Here is a 16,952-nt window from a genome sequence, read left to right on the forward strand (position 1 = left end):
AGTAAATTGCCTCTTCATTGCGGCAAGGGCAAATTTGGCATGGTAATTGAGAATTTTTTACGCCAAGGGCAGCTTTGGTAAAGACACTGCCTCTTTATTATGGCAAGGGCAGCTTTGGCAAGGAAATTGCCTCTTCATTGCGGCAAGGGCAGCTTTGGCAAGGAAATTGCCTCTTCATTGCAGCAAGGGCAGCTTTGGCAAGGAAATTGCCTCTTCATTGCGGCAAGGGCAGCTTTGTCAAGGAAATTGCCCCTTCAATGCGGCAAGGGAAGTCTTGACAAGGAAATTGCCCCTTCATTGTGGCAAGGGAAGTCTTGGCAAGGAAATTGCCCCTTCATTGCGGCAAGGGAAGTCTTGGCAAGGAAATTGCCCCTTCATTGCGGAAAGGGAAGTCTTGGCAAGGAAATTGCCCCTTCATTGCGATAAGGGAAGTTTTGGCAAGGAAATTGCCTCTTCATTGAGGCATGGGAAGTTTTGGTATGGAAATTGCCCCTTCATATCGGGAAGGGCAGTTTTGGCCAGAAAATTGCCTCTTCATTGGGGCAAGAGCAGTTTTGGCTAGTTAATTGCCTCTTCATTGTGGCAAGGAAAGTTATGGTAAGGAAATTGCCTTTTCATTGCGGCAAGGGTAGTTTTGCTAAGGAAATTACCTCTTCATTGTGGCAAGGTAATTGAGAATTTTTTACGCCAAGGGCAGCTTTGGTAAGGACACTACCTCTTTACTGTGGCAAGGGCAGCTTTGGTTAGGAAATTGAATCTTCATTGCGGCAAGGGCAGTTTTGGCAAGGAAATTGCCTCTTTATTGTGACAAAGGCAGTTTTGGCAAGGAAATTGCCTCCTTATTATGGCTAGGGCAGTTTTGGTAAGGAAATTGCCTCTTCGTTGCAGCAAGGGCAGTTTTGGTAAGGAAATTGCCTCTTTATTATAGCAAGGGCAGTTTTGGCAAGGAAATTGCCCCTTTATGGCATGGGCCACTGATCATTGGCAAGGGAACTGCTTTACTGTTTGTGGGAAGGGTTGGTTTCAAGCCATTATAATTAACAACTGTTTCAAGTGAACACTTTTCTTGTGTTAAGGGCAGCATTGGCAATGCATCTCTCTTAATTTTGTAACTAAAAGATGTTTGGTCGTAAGTAAGACTTACTGTGATGGGCACATTGTATCTGGTGTAGACACTTCAATTTTTTTGTCTGACCATTGTTGTCTGACTTAAAAAAAAGTGCCATAGTTCATGAATGAAGAATAGCCAGCCAAGTGTTTGTTCCTATTAATTACTGGATTGTAAAGCTTTAACTCTGGAAAGCAGGAGTTGGCTGTAGCCATCAAAGCATCATTAAAATACACTACTAATAATATTTAATATTAGCCAGAAGAAGGTTCTTGGGCTTCCAACTTCCCTTCAATGAATTGTGTTATTATATTAAGTGAATTAAATCCAAGTTATTTTGCTCAATTACATGTAGGTTCGCTGCAATTGATTCAATGGGTTAAAAAATAAATAATTTACAGTTGTTTTGTTGTGTGATACGCTACCCAAGCCTTTCAACCTAATATAAAACAGACTATGTAGCATATTAAAATATCCAATTTTCTGATATTACAGAGAAACGTATAGGAAAGAATCTCATCATGAAAATTGATCTGATTCCATAAAGGGTATCATTGGCACTTATATGAGGATCTGTTTGGTAGCTTTTATGAGATTTGATGAAGCAATATGGCCATTATTTATATAACATGATGTCAAAGGGTTAATCAAAGTTTCAAATTCTCTTGTTGGAACTTCTTAAGTATGATTTGGTATTGTAATAAACACTCTTGTTAAGTATTCCTTAATAATATAGATGGAACGAGTAGTAAACTTGGTACTCAAAGTACTCTAAGTATTGTCAGAAGCAGCAAAGTTGTTGTAACCATTGACATGATGTAAAAAAAAATGTAAAAATTATTTAAGATATTCTCATTAAACTTGGTACACTTGTTCCTTATTACAACGCACAAATGTTAAGCAAGTCCCATTACTCTGGCTAAAGTTGAATTTTGCCAATTGGCCAACTTCAAAACAATCAAGCACTGGCATTGACCTGCAGAGTGAACAACACTTGTTTGTTACTTTTAAGTCAAAGAAGGGGCATTACTCAATAAATATTTAAGCTAGAATTATGGGCTTTAGTGTACTTATGAATTATGTCTCTGGCAACATATGTACCAAGTTTCATTTGATTATCTTGAATGGTTTTAGAGTTATGGTGAAGGTTGAATATTTTGAACTCCAATGCCAACAACAAAACCAAGGCTATGACAATACCTCAACTCTGTGTTTTTTTAAAACAGCCAAGCCTTTAAGTTTCACTTCTTATCAATGAAATATTTTTTAATTATTCTTTCACCAGGTGGTGTTGGCTGAGCGGAAAGGCACAGATGAACTTTACGCAATCAAGATCCTGAAGAAAGACGTGATAATCCAAGATGACGACGTGGAATGTACGATGATAGAGAAACGTGTCCTTGCCTTGCCCAGCAAGCCACCATTCCTTGTTCAGCTCCATTCCTGCTTTCAAACTATGGTTAGATATTTAGATTTATCTGAGAGAGTTGCTCTTTTGTGATAACACAGCTGGATCAGACTAGACTTTGGCAAGGAGGAGAATTTTAACAAATTTAATCACATTTTCTTTTCTGGTCTATAATAATTTTCCCTCAGCTCAAAAGAGGGAGAAGTTTGACAGTTTTATCCCAAGCCTCCCCTAGCTTGATCCCTGATTGTATCATTGCGCTGGTGTAGTTGCCCTATACATCGGAATTCATTTAAGGTCTAAGTATGAAATTAAGTACAAATCTTCACAATGACAAAACACATATTTATAGCACATCTGGCTATAAAGATTTCTTGAATATATGTCCCTTTACTTGTAATGCTCTTGATAATAATACCCCAAGATATATATTGCTGGTGCTATGTAGGAGTTATGTCCCTCCTGTCGTGTTGGGTCTGTCCCATTGTGCCCCTGAAAAATCATTATTTGTATTAAATAGCTCAAAGTGTTGCTCCTACACTCATAAAACTTCAGAAGAGAAATTGGGTCAGCATGGATAATTGTTCACCAGCCATTCCAGTGATATTTCTTTTTGTGCAACAAGAGTTATGGTCCTTGGCTTAGTAAATGCACCTTTTCTGTGTCCAGGCAACATCACTTATGTGAAAGCTTAAGTCAGAAATTAAGTCCAATTTGCCAATATTTTTTAATAAGATTGAGGGTCAACACAGCGTAAATCTATTATCCTGAAATTTCATTGACAGTAACATAGTATTTTTTATGCACAATATAAATATTGCTGATGCCTTAATTTTTTTACCATTTAGCTTTATCAAGGCTTACATGTACATTTAGATAAAGCAAATTTAACCGAACTGTACTGAGTAGAACATAAAAGTTACAATTTCATTTCACAGTAATGTTTTAATAAATTAGATTTGGCAGAATGGAGGCTATTCTTATTGCATTAATTGGCCGTTTTTCTTGTTATCCTCTAGTTAGTTGTCATTTGTCTTTTCAAATTGACAATTATGAGAATCCTGAATGTATATGTAACCAGAGTGTGACATAAACAAGAAACATCTGAGCATGCACATTCTGAAATTCTACAACAAAATGTGATTTAACTGCCTTTCAGAACAATTTCTTCCACCAAGAACTATCCATGCAAAATAATGCATGATTGGGTTTCGGGAGGAGGCACAAAAAAGTCTAACACATTGCATTTGTTTTGCATTTGATAAATTAGAAATGATGTATGTGAGCCGTCTTGGCATGCACAACTCCACAACTTTAAACCCAAAACAGAGAAGAATTATTCAGTGTTCATGGAAGTGTCAATTAAATGGTGACAAGTAAACTAACAGGAGAAGGCAATTTCAGAGAACAAATTCATTTTTAACTCGACTCTGGGGTTTTTTTGGTATTGAAATGGCCGACTTTATAACCCTTTGCCATGATCTCTTCTGAAAATTCTTGAATAGGGAGGCATTTTTGTTGAGAGCATCATGTCATTTTATTTCGATAATTTTATCCTTAAGAGGGTGTAAACCACCTTGCTACCGAAAACTTTAGGAAATAATATTTAACAGTTTTTGGAATCTGCATGACTCCCTAATGCCACATGTTGAGTTTCTGCGTACCACAAACCTCACTCTTGAAAACCAAAAAGGGGGGTTTCAGTATACACAACATCTTTGTAGGGCCAGTGTCTGTTTACTAAAATGGCTTCAGTTGTTTGTTAGCTCTACTGGCCAAGGCCAGAAAAGCTTATGCAATGGTAATGTGTACGTAGTATGTGCATCCGTGCGTCTGTGCGTCCGTGCGTTCGTGCGTCTGTAAACAATTGCTTGTAAACACGATACAGTATCTAGATATCCATTAGAGCTGGGTTCCTTTCGAAAACCAGCCAGATCCGCCCATGCATGCCTAGATTATGGCCCTTGAAAGTATAAAAAAATGCTATTGTGTAAACAATTGGTTGTGAACACGATACAGTCTTCAGTTTTGATTGTATCTCGATGAAACTTGTACAGTATCTAGATATCCATTAGAGCTCGGTTGCTTTTGAAAGCCAGCCCGATCCGCCCATGCATGCCTAGATTATGGCCCTTGATAGTATAAAAAAATGCTATTATGTAAACACTAGCTTGTGAACACGATACAGTCTTTTGGGCCTCTTGTTATTTAATAATGATAAAATATTTGAAAAACTCTTTTTCAGGACCGTTTGTACTTTGTGATGGAGTATGTCAATGGTGGTGACCTGATGTTCCGAATACAGGCGGAGGGAAAGTTTAAAGAACCAGTCGCAGTGTAAGACCTTTGGGATTTAGCTTGTCTGCTTTACCAAGTAAAAATTGTTGTCATAGCCATAATTTAGCTTTTACTTTAGCTTGATTGTTATGAAATGTTATTGTTTCGCTGTTGGGGATCAAACCCATTTTGGGTGAGAGGTGAACTCTCTGTCCGACCCTTCGTAACATTTAAAGTGGCAGTACTTGCCATTGCCATTATCCTAAAAGATAAGTTTGCCATCACATTAAAAGATCATGAAGGATAGGCTCACATGTCTACTAGGTAATGAGAGAGTGAGAGTGGTTGAGTGGTATGAATAGATAAATAAAACAATAACCAACCGTTCATGTCCTATTAAATGCATATGCCATAAAAGATTTGCCTGGAGTCTTTTCATGGGTCCATTTTTTGATTCTGTGACATAAACAATGAATACATTAGCCTTAAACTCTAAAAAATGTGATGAATTTCGATGAAAAGCATTCTTACTGCCATCATTTTAGGAAATCTGCTGATGTCATGCATATAGGGAAAAACCTCACCCTATGGTACATTAATGCCAGTAGCGATACAATTGAAGTTGTGTATTGATATATTGAGTGGAACTTTTTATTGATTAACACAGCATTGAATGGTTTCAGCTATGATGAAGCAGATACACATTGTTTTATTACTGTTTTTTATACTGTTTTTTTAATCCAATTTAGCATATTTTAAAAATTTCCTGAATTGGGAAAAAATGATTCTATTTTAGCACACAGAGTTCTCATAAAGAAACATGCCCTTAGACATATACAATATATTAAAGTGAAATGACAAGAGGCATATTGGAAGTAATCGAAGAAATCCTGAGGTCTTCTAATAGAACATTAATTGTTTTCTCCCATCACTTAATTCCAGATATTAGTTCCAACCTGAAAAGGAAATGTGGATAAAATCAGTAATGGCTAACATTTCAATGAGGTTTTCTTTTGTAGCAAAAAATAGACTGGTTACAAAGTGTTTCTGGAGTCTTTTTTAGATTTCTTCCTTTAACTCTTTTAAGTAGTCCTTTTGAATTTCCTTTAAGTGTTTATTCATCTAATTTAGAAAAAAGAGAATGGCAATTGACATACCTTGTCATTATTTGTAGAAATCTTGACATTGGCTCATTATTTTCAAGGTCATTTCCTCAATACTATTGAATAGAATGAATACTTGACTATGATCAAGCATTTTTCTGAGAAAGAGTATGTGTTAATTTCCAATAATTAAAAAGTACAAAAATATTTTTTTTAAAGTTGTTGCTACGTCTTATAGTCTGCTTAAAGTCGCTTTTAGAATAGTTACATTAGACCACTGTCTTAAAATGTCTAACTTGGTCCAATGTGTATGGCTTATAGTGTTGATAGTTAAAATGAATATAACTTCTAGAACTACATGTATAAGAAAGTCTAAGCAATACATGAATGGATTGTCCTAAATAAGAAGAATTAAAAAAAGCAAAAGCCTGTGACTCTTGAAAACTCCATACTTTAATGACTTTATGTTCAATTTTATTGTTATACTGATTAAATCAATGTTTTTATGTTATTTTTAAAAGTATCATAGCAAATTATTAAAATCTATGTCTTATATTATCTAAACATGTTCACGCAAAGTCTTGAGAATAAAGAATGGGAGGAGAGAAGGAAGTGGAAAGATGACATGACTCCAATAGATGGCGTGCCAAAACATGATTTTACATCATTCATCCAACTGAAATTCATAACGAGTCAGCGTAATGAAGGGCTGATCGTGATTTCATTGCATTGAAATGTTGGTGATATCGATTTCTGTCTAGCCCAGGATAAAAATTCAAATGTTATAATATCAACCATTACCCTTCATTTTTTCATCGTTAGAGATAATTAACTGCTACTCATGAATATTTGATTGGGTGTCAGAATTTACTTGAAAACAGTCTGGATGTTGATGCCACATTTTATCATCAGTGTTTTTCAAAGAAATAAAGTTGATTTATTGGCAAAGCCCTTGCAAAGTCTTCATGATGATTATTCTCATCTTTCATACAATATCTCTAAGGTACGCTTATAAGTGTACAATTACAGAACTTTGTTCACATGTTCAGTATGTTTGGTAGCAAGTCCCATAACCTTGGCCAAAATAATTATCAAGTTATGGCCACTCATCAACAATGCTCTCAAGTTGTGGTGCTCCTGTAATGCTGCTGGCAACTTCTGTAATGATACGTTCTTGTATTTTCAGGTTTTATGCTGCTGAAATTGCAATAGGTTTATTCTATCTGCACAAGCAAGGTATTATATATAGGTAAGGCTGTTAAAATAGGAAAGTATGGTTGATTATTTACTGTAGAGTTTTATATTCAAAATATATTATATGAGTTGTACTAGTTTCCTTAATAGATTTCTATTTATGTCTACTCACAACTGCTCCAGTATTATACTGATTGTGCCAGTTATTACTTTGTTCAAAATCTGAAAATATAAATAAGGTAAATTGTTTAGGTAATTTGTTTTTGAATTATTTTGAACTGTTGTTGATGTTTAAAACAGCTGTTATGTAATATACCTGGATCATAAGATTCAATTGTAAGTGCACTGATTATCACCTGTTTTAATTCTTAAATGGAGGTCTTTTGCATCTTATAACATCTTTGCTGATCTGACAAGTGACAAATGTGGTATGCCTGTTTCAGAGACTTGAAGTTAGATAATGTATTACTAGATGCGGAGGGTCACGTGAAGATCGCAGACTTTGGGATGTGCAAGGAAGGCATCCTTGGCGAGAAAACTACAAAAACGTTCTGTGGCACTCCAGACTACATCGCTCCGGAGGTATAATACATCGCTCACTTCAGGACAGCTCGTCTGGGCAGACTCTTAAGAAATATATCTGTTTTAATTATTCATGATTAAAGAGTAATAAAATAGTATTTTTTATGAAAATTACAAAATTTAAAGTAACTATGAGATACGAAAGAAGTAGGATGGGAAAGAACGAAGCAAATCTTTCAATTAAAACACTAATTATTTTCTCAAAGTGTTGGGAGAATATTTTTTTAATCAAAGATTAATTCATGAATATTCCTCCTGGCTTTAGTATCAGAAGTATACAAAATGCTGTTATGTTTTTATTTTTTGTCAAAAACGAATGTACTATTTGTTGAGCAAGACGTAATGGGTAGCTGGAAAATATCAGCCATCTGTTTGTAACCCTCAGGACACAACTGGCATCACTGATAGGCCAAGAGGGTTAATGGCAATTTGAAAATGGCATTTATGATTGAGATAAATCAAGAAAAATGTTTCCCCTCAAATGTTCCTAATGCAATAGTTATCTCATTTGGTTGGGAATTGTTCCCAAAGCTCTTGAAAATTTAATGACATCATAGGTTTGTATTGCATAAATGAATAAAAGTGGGGGAGCTTTGCCTCCGTGCCATCAGGAAGTGCAATGCTACATTATACCGGCTCTGATTTCAAATACGGCTTCATTGCGATCTTCTCCATGTCTATGTAAATCATTTTCTGCTTTCTTGTCAAAAGTTTCCAATATTTTTTTTATAGTTCCCAAATAATAAAACTGGTTTAGCCATAATAGATGTTCACATACTATTGACTAAATTTTAAATTCCTGTTTTTTTGTCTTGGTTTAGCCAAAATGTTGATTGATCGGTCAATATTTATCCAATAATTAGTGTAGACCAATCAAGTTATTTTTATTTGAAAACTAGCGATAGGATAACCTGTGGTTAAATATGCATGGGTAAAAGTTTTCCAGATTTATCCGGAAATTCCGGATTTTCGTATTCCCGGCGAGATCCGTTGAGAAAATTGGGGGGGGGGAGGGGGTTAGGCTGGGACCTAGAAATATATTTTCCATCGCTTATTCGATGCTTCGACGTTCGTATAGATCTGCGATAACTTATGCTATTATTGTCTTATCCGAACACTGCGGTATTTTGAAACGATGCTGTGACGTATATTTCACGGAAATAGGCGGGAAAACACGACTTGCTGCTCGACTAATCGAATCGATCGGAAGATTAACGTCATTGAGGAGAATCACGAAAGTTTCCATATATGTCAGACGCGGTCCTTAGTCACAATTATATTTTAAAAAAAAAGGCGCGAGTAGTATTTTGTTTTCAAGTTTGGTCAGCGATGATATCTAAGCAAGCTTAAATCTCAGTTTCAATCTCAAGAAATTCGAATTGAATCTCTCTCGTGAGCTTTCCGTGACAGAAAGCATCAGTTTCCGGGTCATTTCTCCAGAAGTGTGCGTAGATCGTAACCTTTGCAATACGTCATGTGCTATTTTAAGCATTTTCCATATAAGGTAACCTCTACTTCCGATACCGAAAAACTTACAACAGGCCTCTCAAAAATAACCGCAAACTTGCTGAGTTTACTTTGGCAATGACAGAGAGGTAGATTTAGGTCTCATTAGCGGTAGTTTGTGTTCAAAAGCGGTAGAATTTCTAATTTCTTAAATTTTCAGACAAAAACAATGACGGAAACAATGTAAACAAAAACTTGATATTTGTTACTATTTTTAGATTTTCGGAAAATACGCATTAAATACGTCATGGTTGAGACTTGTCAAGTGCCAGTGTTTTTGATTGAGAAACAGAAGAAATATTACCTCTGACTTGTAAAAACAAGTTTATTATCAGAAGTGCTGCTAAAAAAATCAAATCAGACTGCCAAAACAGGTCGGAGTGTAAGTGCAGACGACTGCAGTACCGTATATGTCAAATTTCCCCCCAAAATGTCGTAAATTTTATACACTGTAGATAATTTATAACACCTTAGTAATGTTGTTTCCTTTATGTTTTGACAGTTTTATTATGTCTTTGATATTTACAAAAATGCTGATTAGTAGGATGCCAATTAACAAGAATGATTAATGGTCTTTTGTACCGTACCGGTAACTTAGCAACGATCTCGGCCGAAGTGCGAAGTGATTTGACAAGTTGCTTATTGCACCATGTTCTTTAAAGTGACAGATTAATATGGTATTTTAGCATGGTTAATTTTGAGGTTTTTAAAATAAAATTAGTAAATCATGATTACTTGCTTGCTTATGCAGGATATTCTTTAGTATGTAGTGTCACATGTATATCAGTATACTTATTCATAGTCATATTTGTCTGAAAAACCTTATTCCAATACTCGTCATTATTTAAAATTAAAGCCTGGAAAAGGCATTTCATATCCACTAAAATGGCTATGTTCAAGGAGCTTCCGGGGGCCTCTGGCCACCTGGACCCTTGGCCAAGGCTTCGCCCTGGACCTGACCGGGGGCCCTGCGGCCCCCAGCATTTTTCAGGATTTTCAAAATTCTCAACTTTTACCCATGAATATGCAGTTTTACATATATGGCCAGTGGTGGTTTCTATATTTTCAGACATCCGGTGTCTAGGTAGTACCTACAATCCTAAACTCAATCATAACGCAATGTTTTGAGGTACAAAGGGAAAAAAAGAAATTATTTTCATATTATTATTATCAGGTTTCACATCAAGTTTAAATCAAACATGTCCTTTTGGCAAGTTTCAAGTGTTGAAATCAATCCAAGGAAAGAGAATTTTTGTAAAATTAACTTGAAATTTTAATGGTTTCCAATAGCATATCAATATCATCCATACAGAACAGAACAGAACACCAGTCTGTTATTAATTGATCGGGGTCATCATGGGACATAATGTACTTTTAAACATTGAGTCCTCAGTTGCTTGCTTGTTCTGTTTTACTTTTTTTCTCCGATGCTCATACATGCCATATTTTCTGGAGACCATTCAGGGGGATTTGTTCAGAATGGCTGAATTTCAGGGGGATTTTGGTAGTATTCAGGGGGATTTTTTAGCTGGTTTTAAGTTGGCAAAATTTCAAAGTAATTTTAGACGCAAGTACGAAAAAATGTATTCACATGTATTTTGCAATGAAAACCTCTAACTTTTTCATTATACAGAATTATTTTATGTCATGATTTATCATATTCTTATTATACACTGTCATGTCATACTGTAATACTGTAAATCAAATCTACCTTCCTTCAAAGTCTTAAAAAATCCTTAATACTATCAGCTATGATGAGGTTCAGACACTAAGAGAATGGAATGAATATTATTAATTTCTTCCTTTTCCAAAATAGTAATATTTCTTTGCCTTTGATCATTACTTCAAATGAATTAATCAGTTGTTGTTAAGGTTTCCTTTTGGCATTTATCAAACCTTTTTTAAACAGTAATTTCACCCTTGAGGAGTCTTTACATTCAGTTTCACTCACATACTGTGGTTTCACTTTGTCATTATTGCTTGATGTAAAATTTCTGAAATTTTTTTTTTTATTTTTTTATTTTTTTTAAATCCGGGGGATTTTTACCTCCCACCAGGAGACCGGGGGATGGATCGAAATTCCGGGGCCCCCGCCGGGGGATATGGCATGTATGGATGCTTTTAAGATTTATCAGCTGACAAGCAATTTCAATCATTTCAATAATGATGATATTGACAGAGCTTCTTTCCAAACATTTTTTTAATTAATTGTGTTTCATCTGTGACAAATTACAGAGTTTTACTCCTTTTTTATGATTTTTTCTTTTTATCTCCATCACTTTTTTTCTTTTGATTGATTTTCTGTTTATATGATTAGTTCTTGCTAAAAACAGAATGATCAATGTTAGACATACATGTCTCTAGGAGACTTTATCATGAGAGAAAGTCATTATATTAGAAGTAGTTATTATATTTAGAAAAGACATTCTATTTTATTGTTTTCATCACTAACCTTTGAGGTTTATGGCTATTAAAACTAGACATCCTCATACATTTTCTTGATACATCACAAAATAAGGTCTTAATATTTTGTGGTCACATATTTGTAAATAGAAATTGTTTTCAGTCTTGTATAAATATTGATGAAATTTGGATATAATATGAATTGAAAAGGATGAAATCAGAAAGCATAAATAAAAAATATATGATACATTGACTAAAATAAATACTGTTCTGTTTTAAAGGATTTGGTTCACATTTTGGCACCAAATGAATTTTTCCTTTATTACTGTATAAACCTTTTTTGTCATGCTTTTTGATAAAATATGGACATTTATCAGTGAAATAACAGTGAAAGTATCAATTTGATAAATTCACTGCAAAATAAGGAATCTCTTATGAACCAGTAAATGTTGCCACAAATAATAATTATATATAACTATTATATAATGTTGCATATGTTTAAATAAAGATATTTTTGGAAATAATCATAATGTTTTCTTGAACATGAATTGAGATTTGATAAAAACATTTGTTAATTAAATTACAATATCTGAAATCTTGCTGAAGGTAGAAAGATAGTGTAATTGATTTCCTCTAGGGAACATGTCAGACAGTAGTTTAATGACATGCTCTCACATTCACTAACCACACTGTGTTTGAAGGAGTTATGCACCATTAAATATTACCATTTATGTGTCCAGTCTGCTTCTGGTGTTATTCATCTCTCCTGTGACAAATCAAACAGAATTATGTTCCATTTTTCTAATGAATTAAAAAAAAGCTTCAAATATAAGTATGAAGTGTTGTTTTTCACAAATGGCCTCATTATTTGGGATAACCTATCGTATAATTTGACTCATTTTGTTTCAGATTGTGTTATACCAGGCGTATGGGAAGTCGGTAGACTGGTGGGCGTATGGTGTGCTGCTATATGAAATGCTGGCTGGACAGGTAAACCAATATGGCATTGAGAATGATAGTTTTAACGTTCGACAGGCAGCATGGTACACTTTATGGCCACAAAGAAAGAAAACAGTGTAAACTTAATAACAAAGGTGTTCATTTTTTGTCTTCTGAAGAATTATGTCAGCAGGCTGCCTGCAGACTAATTGTGTAGAAGACTCGTAATATATGCTAACTTTGTTAGTGTTCAGAGTGAAATGCCCATCGATGCCTTTGTATAAGCCAGTACCATGCACAAGCTTCTGAATAACTCATTAAAACAAAACAAATGATGACAAAATGGAATTTTGTTTTGTTTTCGCTAATAAATGGAAATTTGGCGGTTTCAATCTGCTTAATAGATTTTTGATAGAGGTCTTCTAAATGAGTATTTAAATCTCTCCGACATTCCTATTGGCAGATGTATGGCCTGAACACTATACACACTCAAAACTGGATTTGTAGGGCTGCATGGCACTATTTTGAAAGTCACAGTTTAATCTTGAACTCTACTTTTCTCTCCTTTTGTTGAAAGTTTTTTATCGTTGATCCAAGAAATGTGCTTGACTGACATACTTTCTTTAGGGTTTCTGAATAAAAAAATAAATAGAGTATAATTGTTTCTGTGTTAAGATCGCACATTATTTCACAGAATGAGCACCAAAAGTTATATTCCATGAATGAAGTACTTACGTTTGGTGTTCTAAATGAACACCTTTTCTTTTTGAATGCCAGTCAATTTGGAATCATTATTTAGGGGCTGCTTTATCTAGCAATTGTTCTAAATCTCAAAAGAAAGGCATTAAAAAATTGTCTTCAAAACTCCGGTTTTGAAATGGTGGCAATTTTATTGATGTGCTACATTGCATGACTCAATATAAAACTTGACTGGTTCATGTTGAAGCTTCAAGCACATTGTGTCACCATAACATAGAACTGAAAGTAAGACAAGAAATCCTTGAGACCTAATTAAACCCATAAATCTGAGCAGCAAACTCTCATTTCTTATCTACTCATGTGCTTAAGTTTAAAACAACTAGTTCCTTATCATTTGATGTTATTTCTTGCCTACAAGAATTAAGTCTCACATATAACATGGCTTAATCCTGAAGAATCTTAAAAATGAACTTATGTGACACCTAAGGTTTGCAAAAAAATCTTAATGAGAAACATGAAGACCAATTTTTTTAACCTACAGAAACCATAATTGCACTAGTGCATATAAGCAGGATTCCATTTTGAAAGAAAAAAATTTAACAGTTTTTACAAACAATCTTTATCTATGCACTGTGCTTATGGGATTTTCCCCGGATCTTTGCCTGACAATAGCGGAAAAAGGATGAAAACACATCTTATTATAAATTGTGTGGTATATGAAGTCTATGCCCAGTGTCAGTAAATCATTATTGGATACTTGTTATGAGTAGACCATGATTATTGCCTGTAACTCTTTATGGAAAGCTTTATTTCTTATTTTGCACGGAAAATATCAGTTTGCCTCATATATATTTAAAGAAATTTATGACAGAATTTTATTGCTATTGATATTTGTGTAAAAGGTTTAACCTTGTGAAAAAAGTTCAGTCCGTGAAAATGTAAAGAAGGAATCATCCAGCTTTGTGATATCTGTTTTGGTTAGTTCCCTTTGTTTGTAAATGGCTTTTTTATGAAAAATATATTAGCCTTTTTCACCAAAAAATATGCAGACAAAATCCTATACATGTATATCAATGTTTTCTTCATGACGCTCTACCTTCCTGAATTTTCTCTGGAAAATAATTGAGGTGGATATTCCGCCGTAGTTCATCTATCAGAGAGCACGACTTGTTTTAGACTGTCAAGCTAGACAGAGTTTGGCCCCCCATGGGCCTCATTCCTTCATATTGGAAGTCAATGCCAGGAAACTAAACTCTTTTATATGGAGACAGGTCTGGTAATGCTGGTTATATATTGAATTATCCCAGTGTTCAGGAGAGTATAGTTTTTACGTAGATCATATATGTATTACTACATGTGCATGATTTATTTCCTACCTTTTCAAGTACTGCATAATTATGGCCATATTGTATGGATGTGTGGACAGAATTTCTGTATAATGCTGTTTCCTTATTCCGTTTCACACAGTAGCATAATGGGCATGAACAATATTGTGCACATATATGATTGATGGTAGGTTTTAAAAATATTGAAGTTATATTTTATGAAAAACAATGAAAATAGGTCTAAAATAACAGAAATAATTCTTCTTTTTTTCTTATTTGGGGAATTGAATTGATGTCGTTGATTGCATAAAGATACCTCATGCTCAACCTGCTGTCTCGAGTAATATAGACTTTACACAAACAACTTGCAACATATTGGTAAAAAACAATTGTATAATGTTTGACAGCCGTATTATATCATGTATAGGACGCTAGCATAGATAGGACGCAGGCAAAAAAAATAAATTCTATAGAGATAATCCTATAAAACTCAAAACTTGTAATAGGCCAAACCATTTTATTTTTTTTATTTCTTTTATACATGTACAATACTCTTTTAATTAGTCAGTCAATTCAATATTTCCTTTGTTGTGCCCAGATTTTGCCATGAAATTAATGGAAATGGTTTTAAAGTGACACACCCCTGGCCTGACAGTTAGGACAAATTTGTACCGTATATTATAATGTTATTAATTAGGTGATTTCATATTGGCCTAGTTATTTGTCCAAGGTTAGCTGTCGGGCTCAGGCAAATACAGTTGACCGAGCACAAATAACTGGGCCAATATGAAATCACCTAATTAATAACATTATAATATTATTTTATTAATTAACTATTACCATTTTGGTTAAAAACATTCTTATAACTTACCTTTAAGTTCACAGTGAAGCCGTATTTATCCCTTATTCATTCATGGTGTCTGCTTTTCTAGACTTGACTTTGCTGATTTTGACATGCATCCTTAGAGTGACATTGCACATACTTATGAATAAAGCACTGTACATTGTAAGGAAGCATGTCTTTTCATCTTAAATTCGTAAATCATTTGCCAAATGTCAAATGTTTCACCTTCGTCGTTCATTTTGTCGGTGTACAAAATCGTAATAGTTGTAAAATCCACAAACGGGTTAAATACACTGTAATATCAAACCGTACAAGATGGTTCAATCATACAATAGGTTCAAGTATTCCAAATAGGTTTATAAGAAGCACAAACTTTTCAAAACAGTCGGAAAACTAAAAACAAAATGGCTACCTTTAAAAATAATTTCCGGCACATTTCTCAAATTAGGCGAGTTTCGACAGCCAATGAAAATGGCCCATATCTCAAATCCTATATTATGTGAGTTTTTAAGCCAATCAAAACAGAGGAAACTCATATTAGATGAGTTTTGTTGATATTGGCCGAGTTCTGGCATATATTGTCTTCAATTGTCTGGTATTGGTACTGCAATTGTCTCTGTATTTCACCAAATATGTAATAGTTGATTAATAAAAAGTAATATTGATATTCACGTGAATTTGATTTATATTTTGCAGCCTCCATTTGATGGTGAGGATGAGGAGGAGCTGTTTACGTCCATCACTGACCACAACGTCTCATATCCCAAGTCCATGTCTAAGGAGGCCGTCTCAATCTGCAAAGGGGTACAACTCTTACTAACTATCTGTTAGAGATTTATCTCTTGTTGTTTCCCATAGTTTATAACTTGCACAATGACTTGATACAAATCTTTACCATCTGTTTAACAGTGCAAAAAATATAATGTATGAATTTGATATTGCTTTATCTAATAGTTGTTAAATATCTGATTAAATTATTGCATGAGTTAAACATAAAATATGGAAACCAGAGAGAAACTTTGGTATGACTCACTGCATTTCCAATTCCCTAACACACAGTAGCCTACCCTGGTAGTTTGTTTTCGCTAATGTTCTTTCGCAATACAACGCATGAAGTATAGGCTTTTGTAATGAAACCTGCTTCTTTTTTTATTTTTAAAATTCTTTTAAAGGTATGAAATAAAAAAGACACTAATGACATTTGGTGGATTTTTATCACTTTTCATTGCTTGGGTAAAGATACATTGTTCATGGCACTCAATCTTCGGTCTCATCGGATATGGACTTTAAAGTTATACAGTCCCACGAATCACCCAACCTAACATATTCTGTAGCTAAACATTATTTATGATAAGTGATCTTTACAGGCATGAAAGTAATGGCAAGCAATGGCAGAACTGCTATTATATGTTGGAGCTTCATGGGACTCGTTCACACTGTATTAGGGTCAGACATCAGATAATAATAATAATTTTGTGTGAACTGTAAACAATACACTCCTTTAACCATAAAACATCATCAAAAGTTCATATTGGTGTTATTTCACTGAAAAGTTATTGTAATG

At 34.4% G+C, this 16,952-nt stretch overlaps 1 protein-coding gene across 2 annotated transcripts in view; it reads left to right on the forward strand.

The window, feature by feature from the left end:
- The window catches only part of LOC128202729 (calcium-dependent protein kinase C-like), a 123,234-nt gene that overhangs the window by 82,799 nt on the left and 23,483 nt on the right, over positions 1-16,952 (forward strand). For both annotated transcript variants that reach the window (XM_052903818.1, XM_052903809.1), the window contains exons 9-14: positions 2,394-2,567; positions 4,762-4,853; positions 7,083-7,145; positions 7,534-7,672; positions 12,491-12,571; positions 16,085-16,192. In XM_052903818.1, the coding sequence (XP_052759778.1) occupies positions 2,394-2,567; positions 4,762-4,853; positions 7,083-7,145; positions 7,534-7,672; positions 12,491-12,571; positions 16,085-16,192 (657 nt within the window). The remainder of the gene's footprint in view (positions 1-2,393; positions 2,568-4,761; positions 4,854-7,082; positions 7,146-7,533; positions 7,673-12,490; positions 12,572-16,084; positions 16,193-16,952) is intronic.

The sequence above is a fragment of the Mya arenaria genome, chromosome 2 (genome assembly GCF_026914265.1).
Source record: "Mya arenaria isolate MELC-2E11 chromosome 2, ASM2691426v1".
NCBI lineage: Eukaryota > Metazoa > Mollusca > Bivalvia > Myida > Myidae > Mya > Mya arenaria.